The 24,422-nt window shown below is 44.4% G+C and overlaps 1 protein-coding gene and 1 pseudogene across 2 annotated transcripts in view; both read left to right on the top strand.

The window, feature by feature from the left end:
- The window catches only part of B3GNT2 (UDP-GlcNAc:betaGal beta-1,3-N-acetylglucosaminyltransferase 2), a 28,156-nt gene extending 17,520 nt beyond the window's left edge, over positions 1-10,636 (top strand). Inside the window, exons 1-2 of one of the 2 annotated variants that reach the window (XM_027620440.2) lie at positions 1,940-2,040; positions 8,139-10,636. In XM_027620440.2, coding sequence (XP_027476241.1) covers positions 8,148-9,341 — 1,194 coding nt within the window. In that variant the 5' untranslated portion in view covers positions 1,940-2,040; positions 8,139-8,147 and the 3' untranslated portion in view covers positions 9,342-10,636. Of the gene's footprint in view, positions 1-1,939; positions 2,041-8,138 lie in introns of those variants that run through there. The other variant, XM_027620439.2, reaches the window with a different exon arrangement.
- Positions 10,637-14,572: 3,936 nt separating this feature from the next.
- Positions 14,573-15,318, top strand: LOC113937788 (annotated as a pseudogene).
- Positions 15,319-24,422: the final 9,104 nt, after the last annotated feature.

Here is a 24,422-nt window from a genome sequence, read left to right as displayed (position 1 = left end):
AGGCAGTAGGCTGTCTGCGGCAGCCAGTGTTAGAGCCTGCACAGAATAGAGGAGAGGTGACGAGGAGGTGCAAGTCATGTGGGAACACGGGCCTCAGCTCCTGGTTGGACGGGGACAGCATAAAGGAGCAGCAGTTCAAAGGAATTCTGGGGTGTACCTCCAGGTGCCTGTGAAATCGACCCATTACAAATAGGGGACCTGGGAAGAGGGACCCTACAAAGCATTTAGAAGCTAATATCTGGAGTTAACTGGGCCGACCTGTGGTCTTCCTTTTGGAGGTGATGTTTAAGGTAGTGGATAGATGGGTTTCTAGAGAGGGAGAATTTATAAAAGGGGCAATGAACGACAAAACTTGAGAAATGTGCTTGGTGTTGGAGGAATCAGAACCCTTGAAGGAGCACTATTGAATGCCCATGGAGTGGTAGACAACAGACTAGAATGGTAGGTTATAGCTTCCCCATTTTACAAATGAGGAAACAGACTCAGGGAAGTCAAGTAACTTGCCCAAGGTCACACAGCTAGTAGGTAGCGTAACCAGAATTTAATTCTGGGCTGACTCCAGATGCCAGGCTGACCTTCAAAGTGAAAATGGATCTGGGACATTTCTATCCTCAAATATCTACCAGCCTTGTTTTATAGCTACATGATCTTTTACACTGAACATCTAAAACTGTTGTCAGTTTTACTAAAGGCAGGGTCAAGATGGCCTCTGGAAGGATTAATTCCCTGTCATCATTTGTTAAGTTTTCTTCTTTCCCCATTTCTGAAAGTTCTGTACATGTTTATTTGAAGAATGAACTTAGTGATAATTTTATCTTAAATGATAAATACCACTTGAGGACATCAGCCGTACTGGGCTTTGGGGAACTGTAATCAGTTGGGGACGAGAACATGTCCTACCACTTTCATGTATAATGTTGCCTGTGGGGATGTATGCGTGAGCAGATTCATTATATGTTCTTTTCCCTTTTAATTTCAAACATGAAGTACTAATACTCATACTAATGACTATGAACCAGATCCCTTGCATGTAGCTGGTAGTTGTTCCGTGACTTAGAGATGGGAAAGCAACGTCAGAGACACATGCGTGTTCCCTCTGCGCCAGCTTCTAGGTGAGGTTATGGGGGAAGTCTTGGACCTCCCTGCCCCAGCCCTGGCAAGAACCCAGGCCGGGCTTCTTGTTCCTATTAAGGAACAGGTTCTAGGTATAGCCCAGCTCTTCTGTTCCCACTGAGCTGCTTCCCTCACACCCTGATCACCCCACTGTCTGCATGAGTTCTCTCCCCCAGAACCACTTAGCTGCAAACTGTCCCTGTCTCTATTTATCAGAGCAGAGCCTGGAAAGGGCTGGCAGGGACCAGGCAACAGATGGGAACAGCCTGGGAGGTAAGGCTTTTAGGAGAGCCACTCTCGCCAGGCTCCTGGAGGGTGGGGGAGAGCAGCGGGCCGACAGAATGATCTGCCAGTCCTCCAAAACGTGTACGTACATCTGTCCTCGTGATATGGCAGTGGACTTGGGCTCTCTGCCCCTTGAGGGTTTGTGTGTCTGCTTTGTGCGGGAGAGTGAGCAGGAAGCAGGGGCTACTGGACACGAAGGCTGCTAACCCATACTGTGGTTGAGTCAAGAGCTTGGATTTCAAGCCTCCTTGCCTTAGCCTGACTGGACAGGGGTGGCTGCTTATTTTACATAATGGTTACCAGAAGGTCTTGCCTTTCTTTTTAAACTTGGCTGTGTGTGTGTGTGTGTGTGTGTGTGTGTGTGTGTGTGTGTGTATGTGTGTGTGTGTGTGTGAGAGAGAGAGAGAGAGAGAGAGAGAGAGAGAGAGAGAATATCCCTGATTTGGAGTTTTGAGAATGAGTCCTTCTGGCTGTTGATGGCCACATTAAAATGTTTTCTGGCCAGCACTTTGTTTCAGTGTTTCTAGGGCGTTCAGAACTGGAGGAAACCTTTTAGGATCATCTCCTTCCATGGTTCCCACTCTAGTGTCCCTGAATGAAATACTGGGATTGCATGGACTGCATACTGGGAAATGAAATGAGGTATGTGAAGGTTTTGCCCAGAATTTTGCTTATACAGGAATCATTAATGAAGTTTACTTATTTACCACCCTGCCTCCCATATCTGGCTTTGACTCATGGTAGTTTTGTAAGTTCGAATGTATAAATGTAAAGCTTTAAAATATTTAATAATTTTTAAGGAAATTAGCCATGGAAAATAAGACTAATGTCCCATTAGTCATAACCCTGTGTGGCAGCGTTCACTTGTATCAGGGTTTAAAACTGCTTGGGTTTGAATCCTGGCTCCGCCATTTACCAACTGTGTGACCTTGGGCAGGTTAAATCACCTCTCTGAGAGTACCTACCTCACGGGATTGCTGGTGCCTGGCAGGTACCTAAGTATTTACTAAAATAGGGCATGTGTGTGTTCGTAGTCCTTCCTAATAGCTGGCTTCAGATAAAGAGCACAGGCCCAAGGAAAGCTGTCAGATGGGCTGGGGATGGACATTGTCACAGAGCCTCTGCTGAACCCTGCGGGGGTGACTGTGGGACTGAGGCCATAACTCAGCTAGCTTCATAAAAATGGGGGCCCAGCATTAGGAATTGTGTGTGTGCTATACTACCCACCCCAACCCCAGGGCTAGATGTGTGCGGTAGAGGCTGTTCAAAGATGGACATGGTGTGGCAGCATTAAAGAATGTTCAAATAACCTACAATCCTACCACCCCGATTAAACCAGTTTGGGTTTTGTGTGGTTATTTTATCTGAATTTTCACATAGTTTAAGCATAATATCTGTGCTGTTTTGTAATCCATTTTCAGCTAACAAGTGAATTTTTCCTGTTTCTACCTTGCTTTTCTAAATATTTTAACTGCAAAATAAAGAAGGAAGTTCTTTTCCATTAAACAGAACCAACTGAAGTGTTTTAGAAATTTCAAAACTGTTCAGACCTTATTGGGGGGAGGCTTTGCTCCCAGGCACAAGGTGAAAAGCTAAGGTTATTCTTTGTTTGCAATATGGGATTTTCTCTTATTTCTGTTACTCACCATAAAAATTCTGTGTTTCACAGTAAGGGTTGTATAACATCTTCCCCAGCTTTGGGGTAAGTTTTCTTACTCAAATTCTTTTTAAGCAATGTAACTTCCTGCTCAGAAAAGGACACGTATTGGTTTTATGTCTGCAATGGGACTATTTAGTCAGATATTCAGAGAGCTTTTTCCCACAGATATTTTTATGGGGGTCACTGTTTTATCCTCCTTTCCATGAACTTTGGTTTGTTTTAAGAGTTCTCACGCGAGGAACCGTGCCCAGGTCACGAATGAAAGAGGGCATTTCAACTTGATGGAAATGTATAATTGAGAATCTTGGTTTTCCCATCCTTCCTTCTCAAGTTGGAAGAAATGCCCCTTAGCAAGTAGTGCTAAGAGTTAGCCTGAGCTGCATGTTTGGGAATTTGGACCTGGGAGGGCTGGCCCATTCTCAGAAGGGGGGCTGGGAGCTTCTAGGCACTCCCATTTCCCATTCTTGGGAGAGTCTTGGTAATGATCAAATGTACCTGGGGTACATTTGAACTAACAAATAGTTTTCCTGTGCTTTGGGTTTTTTTTTTTTTAGTCTTGAGCCAGCCCTTGAGACTTAGCTGTTGACCTACCTGGGTCAGGTTACAAGAATGTGGCCGTGCCTTGTAGAAAAAGGAGATCCAGAGAGCCCTGGGTTGGTAACCAGAAAGCTGCATCATGTCACCCTTGTCACTTAACTCCTGTGTAACATTTAGGCAGCTCAGTTAACCGTCTGTGGGCCCCCACTTTTCTCACTGTTAAGGGGCTCTCCTTTCAGCTTCCCTTAGAGGGTGCAAATGAGAATTGCACAAGAAAACACTCTGCGGTCTGGAATCCTTGAGCAGATAGAAGGTGGGGATGGTGTCCCTTTGAGAGCCACAGAGCCCTGTCTTGGCCAAGGTGATGGAAGTCCTGGCTGGGTCTTGGTCATGGAAATAAAAGCTTGAATTGCAGTGGATGAAGTTGGAAATCTTGGCCACGGTTGGCAAGCCTAATGTATTTCTCAGAGTATTCCCAAAAGAAGGAACGGTGCTTTCCATGACAGAAACTTCAGACTATCACTCAGACAGTTATGGCCGGGTTCCAAATAGCCATAGCCCTGCCCCATAACCTGGATGTACAACCAGCTCATTTATCTACAGTCATCTCATATATTATTCTCCCGGAATCTTTACTTAGGAAAATTAACTCACAGGTTCACAACCTGCTATGTAGAGTTCTGTGCTTCCCTTTTTTCTTCCTTAAGCTGATCTCTCTTACTCTAGAACTTTCAGAAGTAGTCTACTGATACCCATATTCCTTTTCTGAGTTGAAAATTTTAGTAGCTGGCTGTTCACAGTGTGTGCTGTTTTTTCCTGAGTACCTTCCAAATCTTTTTCCTCATTGTAGGCTTTCTCCATTCACCCTCATTCTTTTCCTTATTGCCCTTCCTTCAGGCTGTTTATGTGAAGCACCCAAGATGTAGACATCAGAGATATGGGGCCAAGTGCTACTGTAGCTTTAGGAGAGTTATCCCAATTTAGAGAGAATCACTTGTTTTTGAAAACCATTTTGTCTCATCTAGAAACCAAAAAAATACCCCCCAAAAAACAAAAAAAAAACCCTTAAAATTATGATTTATTTTCTTAAAAGATGGCTATTTCTTTACCTGCATGAGGTACCCCATGCAGGTACATTCTGAGTGTCCATTTGAGTTCTCCTCTCCTTATAAGTAAGGCCCAGAGCAAAGAGGTTTAAGTTGCCAAAGGTGTCTTGGACTGAGACCTTCAGTTTGCTCCTTAGATTTGCCCAAAAGCTCATTTGAAAGGAGCTGACCTAAGGAGGGTATGCACTCTAGACTTGGGTGTGGGTGTTTGAATTATTCAGGTTGTGTGTGCCTTGGGGACCTTTCAAACTGGAATCAAGGAGTAAGAAATGTCTTGTGGTTTTTTTAAACTGCCTTCTCTGGAGGAAGTTTAAGAAGGCCCTTTCTTGGGGTGCCTGGGTGGCTTAGTCAGTTAAGCGGCCAACTCTTTTTTTTTTTTTTTAAGATTTATTTATTTATTTATTTGACAGAGAGAGACAGCGAGAGAGGGAACACAAGCAGGGGGAGTGGGAGAAGGAGAAGCAGGCTTCCCACTGAGTAGGAGCCCAATGCGGGGCACGATCCCAGGACCCTGGGATCATGACCTGAGCCGAAGGCAGACGCTTAATCCTGAGCTACCCATGTGCCCCTAAGTGTCCGACTCTTGATTTTGGCTCAGGTCATGATCTCGGGGGCATGAGATCGAGCCCTGCCTTGGGAGTCTGTTTGGGATTCTCTCCGTCCACCCCCCCCCCCCCGCCCCTGCTTGTTCACTCTCTAAATAAATAAATAAATAAAATATTTTTTAAAATGGCCCTTTCTTGGTGGCTAAGTGGTGGGATTCTTGAGGGGTGGAGGTGGGTAGTGGTTGAGAAGTGAGGGGAGAAATGGGGGTGGCGATGGGGGAGCTGCTTACTGGGTGAGCTGAGGGCTCCCACATTGTCATCTACCTTCTTTTCTAGATATGCAAAAGCTTTAGGGGTGTGGGGGTATGGGATAGGGGATTTTTTTTTTTTTAAGATTTTATTTATTTATTTGACAGAGACACAGCGAGAGAGGGAACACAAGCAGGGGGAGTGGAAGAGGGAGAAGCAGGCTTCCAGCTGAGCAGGAAGCCCGATGCGGGACTCGATCCTAGGACCCCGGGATCATGACCTGAGCTGAAGGCAGATGCTTAACTACTGAGCCACCCAGGTGCCCCGGTTGTTGTTGTTGTTTTAAACATCTTTTACTGCTGTGTCTATAACCAAAGCTATTTAGCAGTGGTAAACACAAGCAACTAGATAGGGATCTACTAGACAGATTTTAAGAGACACAGAAGAACTTGTGAATTCCAACCCATCTAATCTGGGCTGTCCAGCATGTGATAACTTAGCAGCATTCTCAGCATGACAAACATTTCTACCTTGGGACTAGTTGTTAGAACCCAGTAAACCTAAAAATCCTCTTATATTAAAAAATAATAATAAACACTACCCTTGATTAAAATGGGCACCCAGCTTTGTTTCTTTCTAGAGGTCGGAGGAGAGTGGCTACCATTTGACTTGGTGGCCTTGGAACCTCATTGACTTGGTGGCCTTGGAACCCAGCACTGCCCTTTAACAGCGACTTCTTTAAAACTGTTTCCTCAGGTATAAAATGGGAATAAAAGTAACAGCACCTACTTCATAGATTCACCATATCAAAGAGGATACTACACCGTGCCTGGAATGCAATAGTTCTTAGGAATTCTAAATAATAGATTCTCAGTTGTAGAATTAGCCTGATAAGAAAATTCCTTACAGTGTATTGCCGAATGGCTTATCTTTTATTTATTTGTTTATTTATTATTATTTTTTTTATGGCTGTCTTTAAATGTTGAGCTTATCGAAATGGTTGTTCTTGTGGTCGGTCATCTATCTCAGTAGTGCTAGAACTCTGGAGTTATATCCAGCAAACTATTTTATTACTCTTTCTTCTTTTCTGCTGTTGCCCACAGCCTGAAATCTATTCTTGGCCTTTGATATTTCACGAAAATGTCATTTTCATTTTCCTTTTTCATTTTGCTATAAACAGCAGAGCTCTTCAGTATGCAGTTTGAGTTTTGACAAATGTATACATCCATGAAACCCTCGTCCAGGCCAAGACATACATAGTACATTTCTATGCCCTAGAAAGTTCCCTCCTGCCCTTTTCCAGTCAAAACATCGATCCCTATCATTTTCAGATTTCTAGGTCCTAGATTAATCTTGCCTTCTTGAACCTGACATAAATGGAATTTCAGGTCTTCTCTCTCTCTCTCTTTTTAAAAAAATTTATTTGAGAGAGAAAGAGAGCATGAACATGAGGGGGTGGGGGGGGAAGAGTGGGGGAGGGAGAAGCAGATGCCCCGCTGAGCAGGGAGCCCAACGTGGGGCTCGATCCCAGGACCCTGGGATCATGACCTGAGCCGAAGGCAGATGCTTAACGACTGAGCCACCCAGGTGCCCCAAGGTTGTCATCATCATCATCTTTTTTTTTTTAAACACTCTTTGAAGTAATCGCTACACCCAACTTGGGGATCAAATGTAGGACCCCAAGATCAAGAGTCACATGCTCCTCTGACTGAGCCAGCCAGGCGCCCCTGAGGTCTGTCTTTCATGCACAGTGTTGTAGTGTTGCTGCGAGTAGAAGTCATTTCCTTTTTTATTGCTGAGGGTTATTCCAGTGTATGACTATACCACAGTTGATAATCCATTCTTCTGTTGATGGTATTTGGGTCGTTCTCAGTTTTGGGCCAGTCAATTAAAGCCGGTGTGAGGCTTTCCATTTTCTGAATATTTGGTGTGGTTAGTGTCTCCTCCACCTCCTAGCCCTGCAACCCTGGGCAAACATCTTAATCCGTCTCCCTTGCCTTATTTTCTTCATCTGTTAAATGGCGGGTTGAGAAACAATTCAGGGTTGGGACCACCATATTCTAAAAAATGAAATAGAACAAAATGGAAAATTTTTGTGAATTACATGGCAACTCACAGTTGTAACACACATATAAATACAGTTACGTGTGTTTACTGGGTCACGATATAAAATGTATTTGCTATGAATTGTGAGCAAATCAGTTTGCAACACACTGATTTGTATGTGTGTCCTTACAAGCAAGGAAGTTGCACACCTGTGAGGTTATTTAGTAAATGCATCTCTTTGCCCTCAGGTGTCTATAAGACAGCCACACTATTTACAGTCATTTATGTACTGCTTCCTATGGACCAGCCACTGTTTCCAAAGCTTTACATATAAAATCGTAGAGCCCTCGCAACCATCCTATGAAGTGGGTAATTGTCCCCATCTTATAGATGGAGAAACTGAGACGTCAGTTATACAATTTGCCCACAGTCACAGAGCTAGAATGGTAGTGCCCTGATTTGAACCTAGGCAGTACAAGTCTAGAGTCTGTGTTCTCAACCACTATTCCAGAGAAGATAAAGAGGCAAGTGACATATGTCCGCAAATGCAAATTAATAATTATCTAATTAATACAATGCTCCTCCTTTTTATTCCAGATATGAGAAATGAGTGTTGGACGTCGAAGAATAAAATTGTTGGGTATCCTGATGATGGTTAATGTCTTCATTTATTTGATTGTGGAAGTCTCCAGAAGTAGCAGCCAAGAAAAAAATGGAAAAGGGGAAGTAATAATACCCAAAGAAAAGTTCTGGAAGATCTCAGACCCCCCAGTGGCGTACTGGAACAGAGAACAAGAAAAGCTGAACAGGCAGTACAATCCCATCTTGAACGTGTTGGCCAACCACACGGGGGACGTATACGGGTTTTCCAACATAAGCCATCTAAACTTTTGTGAACCTGACCTGAGGGTCATGTCAGTGGTTTCAGGTTTCAGCAATTTGCCAGACAGATTTAAAGACTTTCTGCTGTATTTGAGATGTCGAAATTATTCACTACTTATAGATCAACCGGATAAATGTGCAAAGAAACCCTTCTTAATACTGGCGATAAAGTCCCTCATCCCACATTTTGCTAGAAGGCAAGCAATTCGGGAATCTTGGGGCAGAGGAACCAATGTGGGGAACCAGACGGTGGTGAGAGTCTTCTTACTGGGTCAGACCCCGCCTGAGGACAACCACCCAGACCTGTCAGACATGCTGAAATTTGAGAGTGAGAAGCACCAAGACATTCTTATGTGGAACTACAGAGACACTTTCTTCAACTTGTCCCTGAAAGAAGTGCTCTTTCTCAGGTGGGTGAGCACTTCTTGCCCAAATGCTGAGTTCGTTTTCAAGGGCGATGACGATGTTTTTGTGAACACCCATCACATCCTGAATTACTTGAATAGCTTACCCAAGAACAAAGCCAAAGATTTGTTTATAGGTGATGTGATCCACAATGCTGGACCCCATCGGGATAAGAAACTGAAGTACTACATCCCAGAAGTTGTTTACACTGGCGTCTATCCGCCTTATGCCGGGGGAGGTGGGTTCCTCTACTCTGGCCACCTGGCCCTGAGGCTGTATAACATCACTGACCAGGTCCTTCTTTACCCCATTGATGATGTTTATACTGGAATGTGCCTTCAGAAGCTCGGCCTCGTTCCGGAGAAACACAAAGGCTTCAAAACATTTGATATAGAGGAGAAAAACAAGAATAACATTTGTTCCTATGTAGATTTGATGTTAGTACATAGTAGAAAACCTCAAGAGATGATTAATATTTGGTCTCGGTTGCAAGATGCTCATTTAAATTGCTGAAATACATACGAACTAAGTTCTGCATAGAAAGACTGATCTTGAATAGTTCCCATGTTGTGTTCTTTCACATTAGGGGTAACTTCTATGTTAAACCATCAAAATTGCATTTATTAGTAGTATCCATTTGAGGACCTCTAAACCCTCTAGCGTGGTACCTTCTGAAGAGGTAAAGCAGAAGATTATAATTTTTTTTATGGAGGATGTGGTGGGATGATTGGTTCTGATCCTTCCTGTGGCTAATGGCCATTATTTTCTAATTTGCCTCCCTTCTTATCTGAAATCATAAGTTTCTGGAATTTGACCATTTTAGATTATTTATCTTTTGCCCTCATATCATATTCCTACTTTCCATTATAATGAGTGAATTATCTGCAATTTACGTGTTTATAAACTTACTGGCTACAAAGACTTTGTTTTATACGATCCAGTGGTTTTTGTTGAATGGAATTCCATTTATTTTCATGAAATTTGGATGAATTTTTTCAATTGTCTAGAAAAATTAACTTCTGTCATAATTTCTTGCCACCCCAACGGTGTTTTCTTGTGTTAATCAGGTCAGTTAATTTTGCAAAACGAGAACCAGTGTGTAACATTTATCCGGTTTACCTTGTTATGGTCTTAGGGGCCGTATTAAGGAGAAAGTTTAACTGTTCTTGTATTTGGTGTGCTGGGGGGTATCATGATAGTTCTCAAATTTTAGTATTTGACGGTAATGAGTATGATTCTGTAGTGGTCAGATGAAAATTGAATTGACCCAGGAAAGCATATGTCATTTCTGAACTTTAAGTGAAAAGATGGAAACTGCAGACCTTCTCATGAGTGGATTGTTAGTTTAAAACTCCAGGATTCTATTCTTGCCATATTTTCACATGCCGCTTATACAAAATTATTCTGAGTAGTGACTGCTTCCCTGTCTCAGTGTAGAAGTGCCTGTGTTTTTATTTATTCAGATCAAAGACCAAAACATTTTCTTAAATATATTTTGTGTAATATTTTATTTGTATACAGTGTTGTTGATGAAATATTTAACTAGAGCATGGTATTTTAAGTGTTAAGGTGTAACATATGTTAAATAAAGCTAACTGTTATTTTTGCATTTTAAAACTTGGCTTTTTTGTGGGGGTGGGGGGCTCTGAACTACTAGAGTGGATATAATTCTGCCAAACTGTTGCTTACATATACTCTCTTGTAACATGCTTTCTTGAAAAATTTTTGTGTTTATAGAGATGATGCCTCTTACCACATGTGATACTGGGGACTGTAAAAAGCTGGAAATAAAGTCACTGTATTTTTAATTGTCATGTGTAATGTGTAATAATCTGTGATCTCTTTTTGTTTCCTTTGTTTGATTACATTTTCCCAAAAGAGACCATTTCCCCCCAGAAACTATTACTGTAGTATAATAACTTTTTTTATATAGTAGAATATAACTTTTTCTCTGTCTCAGTGGGTTCTCTGTCTTTGCATTTAAAATTCTTAGAAGTGCTTTCCCATCTAGAGTCTTGAAAGAGGAATATAAATATTTATGCTTCCATTTGTGGTGAGTAGAAAATGTAATTGGAAATAAAGCAGCACCTTTTTAAATTTTTTTGAGTGTAGTTAACATACCATGTTAGTAAGTTTTAGGTGTACAACATAGTGATTAAACTTCTTCATACATTATTCTGTGCTCATCACAAGTGTAGCTTCCGTCTGTCAACCATACAACACTATTATTATATCACTGACTATATTCCCTGTGCTATACCTTTTGTCATTGTGAATTTTATTCATTCCACAATTGGAAACCTGTATCTCCCTCTCCCCTCCCCCCATCTTGCCCATCCTCCCACCTTCTTCCCTCTGACAACCATCAGTTATTCTCTGTGTCTATGGGTCTGTTTCTATGTTTTGTTTATTCGTCTGTTTTTTAGATTGTACCTTTAAGTGAGATCATATGGTACTTACTTAGCATAATACTCTCTAGGTCCATCCGTGTTGTCACAGATGGCGAGATCTCATTCTGTGTTATGGTTGGGTAATCCATTGTGTGTATGTTACCACATCTTTACCCCTTCATCTATGTGCTGACACTTGAGTGTCGTATCTTCGTATCTGGACCTTGGCTACTGTAAATAGTACTGCAGTAAACAGAGAAGTACATAGATCTTTTCTAATTAGTGTTTTTGTTTTCTGTGGGTAAATACCAGTAGTGGAATTACTGGATTGTATGGCATTTGTAAGTTTTTGAGGAACCTCCATACTGTTTTTCCACAGTGGCTCCACCAGTTTGCATTCCCATCAGTGGTGCATGAAGTTTCCTTTTTCTCTGCATCCTCGCCAAAACTGGTTATTTCTTGTCATTTTGATTCTAGCCATTCTGGTAGGTGTGAGGTGCTCTCTTATTGTAGTTTTGATTTGCATTTCCCTGATGATTAGTGATGTTGAGCATCTTTTCATATGTCTGTTGGCCATATGTAGGTCTTCTTTGGAAAAATGTCTATTCATGTCTTGTGCCCATTTATTAATGGGATTTTTTGGGGGGGGTGGTGTAGAAGTTCTTTATATATTTTGGATACTAACCCCTTATTGGATATATCATGCAAATATTTTCTCCTATTTAGTAGGTTGCCTTTTTTGTTTTGTTGATGATTTCCTTGCTGTGCAAAAGCTGCTTATTTTGGGGTAGTCCCTATAGTTTGTTTTGCTTTTCTTTCCCTTGCCTCAGGAGACCGATTAGAAAAATGTTGCTACAGATGTCAAAGAAATTACTGCCAATGTTTTCTTCCAGGATTTTTATGGTTTCGGGTCTCACGTTTAGGTCCTTAATCCATTTTGAGTTTATTTTTGTATATGGTGTAAGAAAGTGGTTCAGTTTCATTCTGTTGCGTGTAGCTGTCCAGTTTTTCCAGCGCCATTTGTTGAAGAGACTGTCTTTTCCCCATTGTATATTCTTGCCTCTAAAGGGGCATCTTAAAAGACTGTATTATCCTAATCCATGTCCATGTTGGGGTTTGTGTCCTTTTTAGCAATGGGATATACTGGGTTTTAGAGCTTTACATGTGCCTTGGGCTCCATTATGATTACCAACTGATCTTTAAGGACATGAAGCCCTCTCTTGGTGCTTACAAGATGGATTCTCCCTTGAGCCTCCACCTCATGGATATAAGCATCACAGTCTAATTCACTGAGAACTGCTCAATTGAGGCTTCAACAGAAACACATTTGGACGTTTTTCTTGGCTACTCCCAAATCATGTTGATTTTACGTTTGAAGGTCAAGGCCGAATGAGCATTGCCTGGTTTTAAATTTTCATGAACCCAGGCAGGTGTTAAGAGGAAAAGGATGAAGGAGACATCCTTGACCCTGGTTTCCTTTCTTGATTTGGTCAAAGGAGAATGGAAAAGAAGGGCAAGAGGTTGAAGGAATACTTTGCATCCCTTGGAAGTTGAATCCAAATTTAAAGGCCTCCCCAAGTGTGACCATCTGCTATTACCCCTGACCCTGACTGAGAGTGGTCTAGAATATTTGGTGTTCTGGGTTGTCTTGGTTCCCTCAGATGCAGAAAGGGGAAAATGCATTTATTAAGGCAAAGGATTACTTATTCTCACAGGAAAAGTGAAATGAATGAAGCCTTTACTTGGGCCAAATGTTAATTCAATATGATTTGCCTTCTTACGAAAAATGTCAGATGAAGTAAAAATTCTTGTTCAGAACAGTTGAAAACATTTCTCATGCTCTGGGCTGTGATTATTGGGTAAATTCAGTTTCTCCTTAATGTTAATTGTATATTGGTTATATTTTTTAAATGCTAGGAACATCTGCCAAGTAATCTTGAAGCAGAACTTCACCTTGTTAGAGTTAACAGTAAATCTAAAAAATTGAAGTATTTGTCCTGATTCATTCAGTTCTTAAAGTAATGCTTTGGAAAGAAGAGGCCAAGAATGAGGCATTTTATATTTAAGGAGCCAAAAAATCTGGTCACATTGGATATGAATTATTAATTTTAAGATGTAATATTTTATTTACCATTAAAAGTTCAATATGATTTATATTGTATGATATGCCTCAATTGCAGAGATATTAAAATGTGAAATATTACATCTTAGAATAATTGAAATACAGCATTACTGTGTGTGCTTTATAGCATATCTATATATATGTGCGTATATGCAACTGAAATGGAAAAAACTCTTAAATTGAAAAAATGGAGTCCTTTTGAGGAATACTTTCTGCTTCTCTCACTTTTTTGTGTGACTTTCCCCGTTTAGCAATTTCCACCCAAGAAACCATGGTGGCTTTTGAGCTTTGGCAGTTGCTTTCTTCCTACCTAGTGTGCATTGTGGAGGTTTTATTGCACTGGCTTCGAAGCAGCAAAAATAAAGTTTCTAATTTGATTGTAATCCAAGGGCTTATTTCTAAGTCAGAGGCCTGGTGGTTGAACAAAGGTGCTTGCGGCTTTGCGACAGCTGCCCTGCATCAGGGAAATGCTGTCGTCCTCGTCATACTCAAGCAGAAGCCACATGAAGAAATTGCATCCTGAGTGTTAGCAAGGGCTTCTCATTGCCCTGGTAACCTACCATCTGTGACATGCCTTTTCTTGGCCTGTCTTCAACTAACATCCCCTTTCTGTTCATCACCAAGCTCCTCCCCAGATTGGCTTCCCTGACCATTCTGTTGAAATGTCATCAGTAACCCTGATCCTTGCACCAACTTGACCACCTCTTCTTAACTTGCAGCAAAATGAAAAAATATTCTGCCCTTGGTTTGGGTTCTTCCAGAAATAGACCTTAAGAGAAGGATTCTACCACGAGTAGTTTTTTGGGTACACGGTTCGGGGAGGAGGTGGTGTTGGGAAGGAAGGCAACCAACAAGGAGTGTTGTTAAGCCAACTGCTACCACGGAGCTGGAGCTCAGCCCATGGGACATCTCGAGAACAGTGTGGAAAACATGCCCCAGAATGATCCCTCTTAAGGCTGAGGGGGCTGGGCTATTGCTTATAATCGCTTTATTGAGGTATAATTTTCCCACCAAGATAGTGACCCATTCTGAGTATACAATGATTTTTTTAGTCAATTAGAGTGTGCTGTAACTTGCACTGCAATCCAATACAAAAATAATTTGGTTTCCAGCAGTGCACCCTGAGGTCCTGGCCATCTGTCTCTTGCTTCAACAGTGTTTGGACAGAACAGACCCAGGGACTCCCCTTCTACCAGCCTCCAACCCCCTTCCAACCTCTTTTCCAATGACAACCTTCAGAGCCATCTTCTCAGCCATCCTCTGCCTCCGGGACCAGCCAACATGCTATTTTGAGTTTAGCTCCTTATTACCGATCAACCGTGAGCTCCCAGATTCCTCAGAATTATTCCACTGAGGTGGAGGCCGCCGTCACCCTTGTGGTCAGCGTGCATCTGCAGGCCTCCTACACCTGCTTCTCTCCGGGTTTCTATGTTGGCCTCCACGATGTGGCTCTGGAGGGCGCGGGCCACTTCTGCATGTTGGCCGAGGAGAAGCACAAGGGTGATGAGCGTCTCTTGAGGATGCAAAATCAGCGAGGAGGCTGTGCCTTCTCCCAGGATGTGCGGAAGCGGTCCAAGAGGAGTGTTGGAAAACCCTGGACACCACGGACGCCGCCCCAGTTCTGGAGAGGAACCTGAACCAGGCGGGTCTGAATCTGCACACCCTGGGTTCTGTGCACACAGGCCCCCATCTCTGTGACTTGCTGGAGAACCACAATGAGAAAGTAATCAAGAAGATGTGCCACCACCTAACGCACCTCCACAGGCCGGGCGAGGATCTCTTGGAGAGGCTCACCCTCGAACACAATGAGGGGCCCAGCAGGCTTTGAGGGGCCCCTCTGGCGTCCCTCCCACCCAGGTGCCAGGGCTGGTGCCAGAACCTCTCCCTGCAGCCACGAGGCAGCTTTTTAGCCACCCTGGAGCCCTCTCCCAAGCCTGGACCAAATGGAAACAATAAAGCTTTTTGCAGCAAAAAGAAAGAAAAATTCGTTTCTAGTCTTAACCATTCTTTTGCTTAGCCCTCTATAGAATTTTTTTTTATTTTGGCCATATTTTTTCCTTTTTAATTTCCCAAATAATATCTTGTTCTTTTATTACTCTTCTTTCCATAGCAGCCTGTTCTTTGTGGATGCAGTGACTTAGATGAGTTAGCTCTGTTTTATTTTGATAATTCTTACTGAAGTATCTCAGGCCTTAATTATGCATTTTTTACCTTAAAGATTTTATTTATTTGAGAGAGAGAGAGCATGAGCGGATGGAGGGGCAGAAGGAGCAGATTCCCTGCTGAGCCAAGGCAGCCTGACCTTGGGCTCAATCCCGGGACCCCGGCATCATGACCTGAGCCGAAGGCAGATGCTTAACCATCTGAGCCACCCAGCGCCTGTTTTTCACCTAAATTTTCATGGAAGAGAAAACTAAATGATCCTTGGCCACTTCTGTGAATGAATGTACTGAACTGACTCCTATAAGTTCCTGGGAAGGGTTTCTTTTCAAGGCTGTTTGCCCCAAAGACTACTTCTCTGCATTGGAAGGCTGAGTGCGGGTCTGTATAAGTAGTGTCCTGTTTAGGCCCATATCCTTTCAGGGATTGAGCAGGTAGACTGGACCCCAGATGCTGGAGCCGCCTTTTCTCCTTTTTGCTTTGGGTCTGTTTCAGGGTGTTCTACTCAGCTTCTCCTCCTACCCTGAACACTATCTCTGCTCAGTTTAGGGAACATTTCTTGGCATGTAAGCATCTGAGCCCATGATCACCCAGCTGTGTGTGTGTGTGTGTGTGTGTGTGTTGTGTTTGGAGGGGTTGGTCCAGCTCTTGTACAGCCAGGCCCTCAGTAAGTCATCCCCAGTGTCTTCTCCAAGCTGGGAGCTTTTGGGGGCTCCCCTGGGAAGGCCAACCCCATATCCCTGCAGCATTCCCTCGTTCATGTTCTGGGCTGTCCTCCCCTTATCCAGTTTGTCCAATAATACAATTGCGTATATTTTCCATCTTTCTGTTGATGGTAACATCCTTGTTGCCAGTGCTGCCTGGGTTTCTTCATTTTTATATCCCTTTATTGTCATTTCAAGGTGATTTTAGTAGGGGGCGGAGGCCAGCACTTACGACTGCCTGCTCTCCTGAACTGGGCCAGGAGGCCCCAGCCCTCGTCATTCTCGTCATTCCTGACCTCTGTAGCATTTCGCCACATTGACCTCCTCCCCTCAACACAGTCCCCTCTGTGCTGTGACATGGTGCCCCTTGTCCTCCCTGTTTGTTCATCTGCTGGTGGTGACAACTGGAACTGGCCTGGAAGGGCCTGGGGGCAGAGCTGTTTGCCTCTACCTTAGGCTTCATGCAGCCCTCTATGCAAAGCTCAGTAGCCAGGGAGGTGACCTTGGAAGGGGGCTCTGGGCTTCATTTGCAGACAGCCGACCCTACCCAGGCTGCACCCCTTCAGCTGCCAAAAATTCCTGGGTGGGTGCAAAGTGATCAAGCCCTGCCAGCCTCACTAGGCCCCACCCAAAATGTCCTTGGATGCTAGAGGAAGGCCCAGCCCTTGCCTCCTTGGAATCAATAGCCCCCCGGGCTCTGCCTCCTCTTGTTCTGGGGTCAGAATTCCTTTGTCCACGTGTCCCATCTCCTTGCAAAATGTGGCACAAGGATGAGGTATTAACTAATCGTTGGATAATTTGTTTCCAGTCTATGGGGTGGACGGAAGGGAATGAAAACAGAACTGTGCTGGCTCAGCACAAAGACAGCCTAGGGGCAGGCTTGCAGGGGCCTAGCAGGAGACCTAACTGGGCAGAGGCCCAGCAGCCAGATGACAGGCGCCAAGGTCCCGCACAGTGACAAGGTACAAGTCTTGCCTGTTTTGCTCACTGGAAACTTGAGGACCAATGTGCCTGCTCCTGGAGCTGCAGTCAGCCCGGAGGCCAGGGCTAAGGATTCTCAGCAGCAACCTCCTATCTGCTGTTGCCAGCCTGGTTGGTGAGATGGCAGAAACCCAGAGAAGCACAAAGAAAGATAAAGAAGATAATCAAACGTAGGCAGACCCCAACCGCTTAGACAGCAAAAGTGTCACACTGGTTTTTCCTCTGTGGGATATGAGAAAGGAGTGGTGGACATTGAGGGATGAAGTTGTCGAGCTTAAAGTTGGTGGGAAATGCCTTTATTTATTTGATTGTGAAAGCCTCCAGAAGTGAGTCACCATGGAAGGAATGAAGAAGGGGGGCTGTGATGCACTGTCAAGAAAGCTGAGAACTTTCTCACTCCCTGAGTCCTGCTGGGTTGAAGAATAAACAGAAGGTGCAGAACAACTTCATTGTGAGCCCGCTGGTGCACGAGGCTGGGGAGGAGCATTTCATGGTCGGAGGCAGCCCATCTTACGGTCACACCTCCAGAAACTGCAGAAATGCTTATTGAAATGGGTGCCAGTACATTCCCTGCACCTGAGGACCCACTTAACAAAAAGGGGCTATTAAAGCAGTAAAATCCCAGTTGTGGTGAATTTCTAACAATATGGCGGACAAAAATACTCTCTGCTTTATCCAAGGTCTGGGCATTTTTCACTGCTGGTAGACCAATTCACTAAAGTTACTCTTCTGAGGGGGATTGATTTGTTTGGGGAAATCTTGCACTTAGAAAACTTTAAATTCAAAAATAATTAAAAATTTTAAATTTTGAATTAATTTTTGACTTACTGGCAAGTTGTAGTACTGGGAGTACCCATCTCCCCCCACCCAACTTTCCCTGACTGTGTTGCAGTGGTCACAGTCAGCACTGGATGAACCAGCAACAGGAAATCAACATTCTATTGCCTACACTGTTTTCTGTTCCAGGATCCTGTTTAAGATCCCACATGGCAAGGAGTTATTTTTCCTTGGACTCCTCCAATCTGTTGCAGTTTCTTCACATTTCCTAGCCTTTTATGACTTTAATACTTTTGAAGAGTGCTTTTGAAGAGTTGAATGTCCTTCATTTTTGGTTTGTTCGATGTTTTCTCACGATTAGAATGAAGTTGTGTATTTTGGGCAAGAATACCACAGAAGTGATGTATTGTCCTCGGTGGATCACGTTGGAGGTTTATGGTGCCAATAATGTCCTATTCCTGGTAATTTTTCACATGTTGACTGGGTTTCTCCTCTGTAAGTTACTATCTTTCTCTACTTTTGTAGTTAAAAAATATCTTGGGGAACATTTGTACATTTAAAAGTTTGTACATTTAAAATGTACAAATAATTAAATAAGTTCACGCATGTGAAGTGCTTAGAGCCTGGCATGTAGTAAGTGCTCAGTGAATTGTGGCTGTTGCTTATTTCATCATCAGTGTTGCTCCCTCTGCCCCTGTCCTTTCTCTGGTTTTCCTCCTCTGGTGTTGGCCACTGTTACTGTTCCTTCATTATCCTCTTCATCCCATGCTGATCTACCTCTCGTTGATCACTTCCTACAGTGCGGTTGGCACTGTCATTCAAAATATCTGAAGCTTTGGGACGCCTTGGGTGCTCAGCCGGTTTAAGTGTCTGACTCTAGGTTTTGACTCAGATTGTGATCTCAGGGCCATGAGATCAAGCCCGGCTTCAGGCTCTGCGCTCAGCGCGGAGTCTGATTCTCTCTCTCCCTCTGCCCCTCCCACTGTGCTCTGTCTCTAAAACAAATAAATACATCTTTAAAAAAGTATCTGAGGGACACCTAGGTGGCTCAGATGGTTAGGCGTCTGCCTTCGGCTCAGGTCATGATCCCAGAGTCCTGGGATCGAGTCCCGCATCGGGCTCCCTGTTCGGTGGGAAGCCTGCTTCTCCCTCTCCCTCTCCCACTCCCCCTGCTTGTGTTCCCTCTCTCGCTGTGTCTCTTTCTGTCAAATAAATAAATAAAATCTTTTTTTAAAAAAAGTATCTGAGCTTTCAAGAAGGGTACAGAGGGCTGAATGCTCCTCAGCATGTGGGGATCAGGTTGGAGTGAGAGCCTACCATTACTCCAGGGTAAGGGCAAAGCCCCTGGGCTGACAGGAGGAAGGGTTCATCTGTCTTCGAAGAATGTGTTTACTACTACTACTACTTCTTCTTCTTCTTTTTCTTCTTCTTTTAAGATTTATTTATTTGAGAGAGAGAGCATGAGCAGGAGGGGCAGAGGGAGAGGGAGAGAGAATTTCAAGCCGACTCCGTGCTGAGCACAGAGCCTACCACAGGCTGAGATCAAGACCTGAACCAAAACCCAGGGTCAGAGGCTTAACTGACTGTGCCACCCAGGCACCCCCAAAATGTGTTTACTTCTGAGGTAATCATAGTTGGGGAGGAAGCTGTCCCATACCCTTGTGGTGGGAGTCTGGACCAGAACCTGACGACCCACAGCCACTCTCCTAATGGACCTGGAATGGGCCAGAGGTGGACCTCATCCTGTAGAAGGTGGTGGAGTTTTCTCCAATGAAGGGGTAGATTGCAGCACTGGGCAACCTTTAGGGGGCCCACCAAAGGAGGAGAGTCACATCAGGGGTGGAAAGAGCACCAAAGTCTGCCCTTTCTTCCCATACTGGGCAAGGATGCCCAAGTTAAAGTAACCTTGTTGCCTCTACATGAGCATGGTCAGGAGATGCCAGGGTACTCAAGGACAGCCTGTTACCGACGGCTTTTCAGGAGTTTCCTTGTCCTACTCTAGCACACAGCACTTTATTTACAGAACGGCTGTTCTTGGCAGCTTTCTGGGCCTTCCAGACGCTTCCTCTACTTTAGAGCATTTAGGCTCTATTTTTACTCCGAGAGGAGAGGTTTCTCATGTTTGAAAACAGCTGCCAGGTAGGGGACTGTTGTGGCTACTATTTTTGCCTGCCCAGAGTGCTTTCCCCTGTGCTTCTCCTCCTCGAGACAGCCCGAGCCCCAGGACTGGAGGGCTGGGCACGTGACCAAGCAGGGCCTGTTGGAGTCCTCCAGTGCTAGGAGAGGCAAGCCGCTCTTTCTCAGGGTTGCTAAATGGGGCTGACAGAGTTACCCTGCCAGGTCCCTGACTATCTGCACAAAGTTTCCCATTGGCCAAAGAATAAAGGAACATGTGTGGAAGCAGAAAGGGGGGAGGAGAGAGAGCAAAGGTGACACATGGGGGCGTGGAGCCCTGGATCCAGCACCACCCCTGCCTCACCAGCCTTGTGAGCCAAGACACCCCCGTTTTTGCTCAGGTTTGCTGGGCTTGGGTTTCTTGGTCCTGGCTGATACGATGAAAGCCTGGCTCCTTCCCTGAGCTTTAGGTTGAGGCCGGCTGCAAGCATCTCCAGGTTCCCACCCTGAGACACTGGTAGGCAGCTGGGGATGGGAGCTTATAGACTTGTCTTAGGACAAAGAATTTGGGCAGACTCAGGAAGCAGGGGAGTCCTTCCTTTCTCCCAGGGTATATTCAGTGTAAGTCTGGAGATCCCCAGATGAGACATTTTACAGCTTCTCGTTCAGGTTCAGTTTAATAGGTTCTGTTTGTGTTTGCTCTGGTGACACATGAAGAGCCAACAACAACAAAAGGTAGCCGGGTGTGTCTGTGTGTGTTTGCATGCGTAAAATCCTGTTCCTTGGGAGAAACTGCCAGTGATGTGGGAAAGGATTGGGCATGGGGAGGTGCTTAGCTGCCCATGCAACCTGAGGGTGGGGTGTGGGTTCCCTGTATGGGGTCCTGTGGTCAAGGGAAGGAGAGCCTGAGTCCAGACCCTGGCTCCTCCATAGTAGGGTAGTGAATAGCCAGGCACAGCTGTGAGGGGGAAGACAGATGGATGCTCATTAGGAAGTTCTGCGCTCCAAGCTGCCCAGGACTCTCCCAGGCCTGAGCCAGCTGGGGCCCAGCAGCACAGCTGCAAATGTTGGGACAGCCAAAGGACAAAGGACAAAGGACAATGCTTTCATAATCAAGTGATCATTCTTTTAAAAATGCTCTTGGTATTGGCAGATATGGGGAGGTGGGACCTTGGTACTGGGGAAAGGGTTGGGGGTCTGTCTGTGTGTCAAGCACTCAGCTGCAGAGGGGGATGTTCTGTGAGCCTGAACACTGCAATCCACCTCTCCCAGTCCTGGTTTCTTCCTCCAGTTGACCAATGAGGAAAGTGAGGCTTGAGAATTTATGTCAGCCCAAATTCACACAACTAGCAAGTGGGGAGCCAGCATTTATACTTGGGGTTTCTGACTCCAAAGCCCCAGAGCTTTATTCCACTGTGGGACTGTCTCCCTGGGCCTTCCAGAAGATGATTTGGGGAGGCTATCATGATCCACCAAAGTGCCACTGGTGCTATGGCATTTCTGCCAGTCCTTTGACCCTGCTGTCCAGGGACTTTTGCCTCCATCAGCTGCTTCACTCAGGCTTTGTCATCCCAAAGTCTGATCCACACCCCGCCCTGGTGACTCACTGTTCAAAGCCTGTTGTTCTACTCACAGACTTGCCTGTTTGTGGAAGGTTTGTGGCCACTGAGAAGTGTTATTAGGTGAGACAACTGAGACCCACAGAGCATCTGGCCTTTTAATTTCAGAAAAGCTGTGAAAGGTAAAGCAGGATAGTGATTGCCTAGGGCTTGGAGGTGCTGCTGGAGGGAAATGGGTCATGTCTACTAAGGAGTGTGGGATTTCTTTTGGGGATGATGAAAATGATCTAAAATTCATTGTGATAATTGTTGCACAACTCTGTGGATATGCTAAAAACCATTGACTTTGTACACTTTAAATAGGTGAATTGTATGGTGTTTGAGTTATATCTCAAGAAACTTTTCAAGAAATAAAGTTTCACTGAATCTAAGGGGAAAAAAGGTAAGGCAGGGACTCAGTTCCAATTCTTGCAAAGAAATAGACCAAATGAGTCAATTCTGAGCTCTCCCCCAATACCAGTAAAAGACAAAACCTTCACATTAGCCTACACTGGATTTACTGCCCACTAGGAGTGTCCTTTTAATGCTTTCCCCCTGCAGGGGGGGGCCTTCCCTGAATTGTCCATATACTCCTTCCCAGTGCTGGTGATAAAATAAAGGCCTAAGGGCTTTCCTGATGCTGAAATTCCATAATTCTGATCCCATGATGCCATGAGACCCCTGCCTGTCTGTGAGCTAGTTGTGTGGAATTGGGGTGCATTCTGGGCAAAGGGTTGTAGTTCACTGGGCATGGTCAGTTTGCTGCCCTGGCATCTGACACCTGTTGGACTAGGTGGTCACTCAGGGTAGAGGCCAGTTCTGTCCTGTCCATCTGGAGCTCCTAGTGCCTGCTGTCTTGTTACTCCCTTAGTCTTCAAAGCACTGGTTTCTTTGCTTGCATATTGTCTCCCACCAACTGAAGTAATAGTTCTAATAGGGCAGAGGAGTGACTGTCCTTTTCACCTCTGTACCTTACCCATGATGGGAGCTCAAGAAGTAGTTGTTGAATGAATGCATAAATGCAGAGAATATTTAACGAAGAAGTATGTGAGTGAATAGGTAGTGGTTTCAGATTTCCAAAGTGTTTTTCCGAAGGTTTTGTACTAACCAGATTGGCTGATTTAATTTGAATTTAATCTTTTGTTTTTTCCACTCAGTTTTCTTGGGATGAAAAGTTCTTGAAGGGCAGGTATCTGTTGTGTTCACCTCTATACCTTTCCATGGTAGGAGCTCAGTAGAGAGTTGTTGGCTGAATGAATAGATGAACATGGTAATATTTGTTGAAAGTTAGAGGGGCGCTCTGAAGGTCTCCAGAGAGGGGAGGAAGAACAAGCAGGGAAGTGTTTGCTCCACATGGGTGCTAACTCTTCACTCTGTCCTTTCTGTCTCTATCCCAGCCTCTTACTGGACCCACTGCCTATGCAGAGATAACCTGAGGACAGGTAAGCACTCTGCCATAGGTGCTGGCCACTTACCTAAAGGACTATCTGAATTTCTTCTCATCCAGCTCCCATGTGCCTCTGTTCTTGGCTTTGATATCTGTCCCAGTCTTGCATTTACTGACTCCTTTTGAGATCTGAATCTCAGCGTGAGCCATTTGGACTGGAGTCTGGCATTCCATCCCCACCACTTCCCTTGTCTAGAGCGTTTAAGAGTCACTCCTACTTCCTGCCACACCCTGTAGGCCAACCAGGCAGCTTGTGTCCTGCCTGGTGTCCCTGCCAGTGGAGAGAGACTGAAAATTTTTCTAGAGACCAGCTTGCTTCATGGAGTCTCCAAGAGTCTAAACTTCGTGACTTGCTTGTAACCAATAGAGGACAGCAAAGATAATGAGATGTCACTTCCATGTCACGAAATGATTGTGACTCCTGTCATGTTAGTAAACTCTCTCTTTTCTAGTTTTAATGAAGCAAGCTGCCATGTTGCAAAGGGCTGTGTGGCAAGGAACTGAGGGTGGTCTCTGGCCATCTACCAACTAGGAAATGAGGCCACTCGTCTAAGAGTCCTCAAGGAAGTGAATCCTGCCAACAACGGCATGAATGACTTAGCAGCCACTCTTACCCCAGTTGAGTCTTCAGATGAAACTGCAGAACCTAGGCCAACACCTTGACTGCAGCCTTGTGAGAGACCATGAAGCGGAGGACCCAACTGAGCTATGCCTGGATTCCTGACCCTCAGAAACTGAGATAATAAATGTATGTGGTTTGAAAGCACTAAGTTTTGGTATAATTTGTTACTCAAGATAATTAATATAGTGTGTATGTGGTTTTTGTTTTATGCTCTCCCCCAAGAGATGAATGTACTATGAAACTAGAGAAACTTAAGTTTCTGGGCTCCTCCCTTGCATAAGCCCCTTGCATGGCCCTGGGAGAGTCCCTAGCAATGTGTTCATGTGGTCATATGTTTTTGTAGGATTTGCAGAAAACTTTTTAACTGCAGTCAGTTAGGGCTTGGTGCCCCTTACTACTTTAGCTTCCCCTCCCTCATACTTCCTCTTGAGTCTGGTGGTGTGGGAATGGCTGGGGTATTTTAAGGAGTTGGCTAAGGGAAAGTTGACTTGGAGGTACCATTAGTGGGATTTAGGGGCATACATTCACCTGATTTACAGTCGTTTCTGTGTAAAGTCATGTTGTTGCTAGCAAAGTTTCATAGGCTGGTACTTGGCAGAGTTAGGATTCATTCCAAGTTTCATCTCATGGACTTAACACTAGACTACGTTGGCTTTCTTATTCTCAGTGATTCATCAG

Source organism: Zalophus californianus, chromosome 8 (assembly GCF_009762305.2).
Source record: "Zalophus californianus isolate mZalCal1 chromosome 8, mZalCal1.pri.v2, whole genome shotgun sequence".
NCBI classification, from domain to species: domain Eukaryota; kingdom Metazoa; phylum Chordata; class Mammalia; order Carnivora; family Otariidae; genus Zalophus; species Zalophus californianus.
This window is presented reverse-complemented; position numbering and strand designations above follow the sequence as displayed.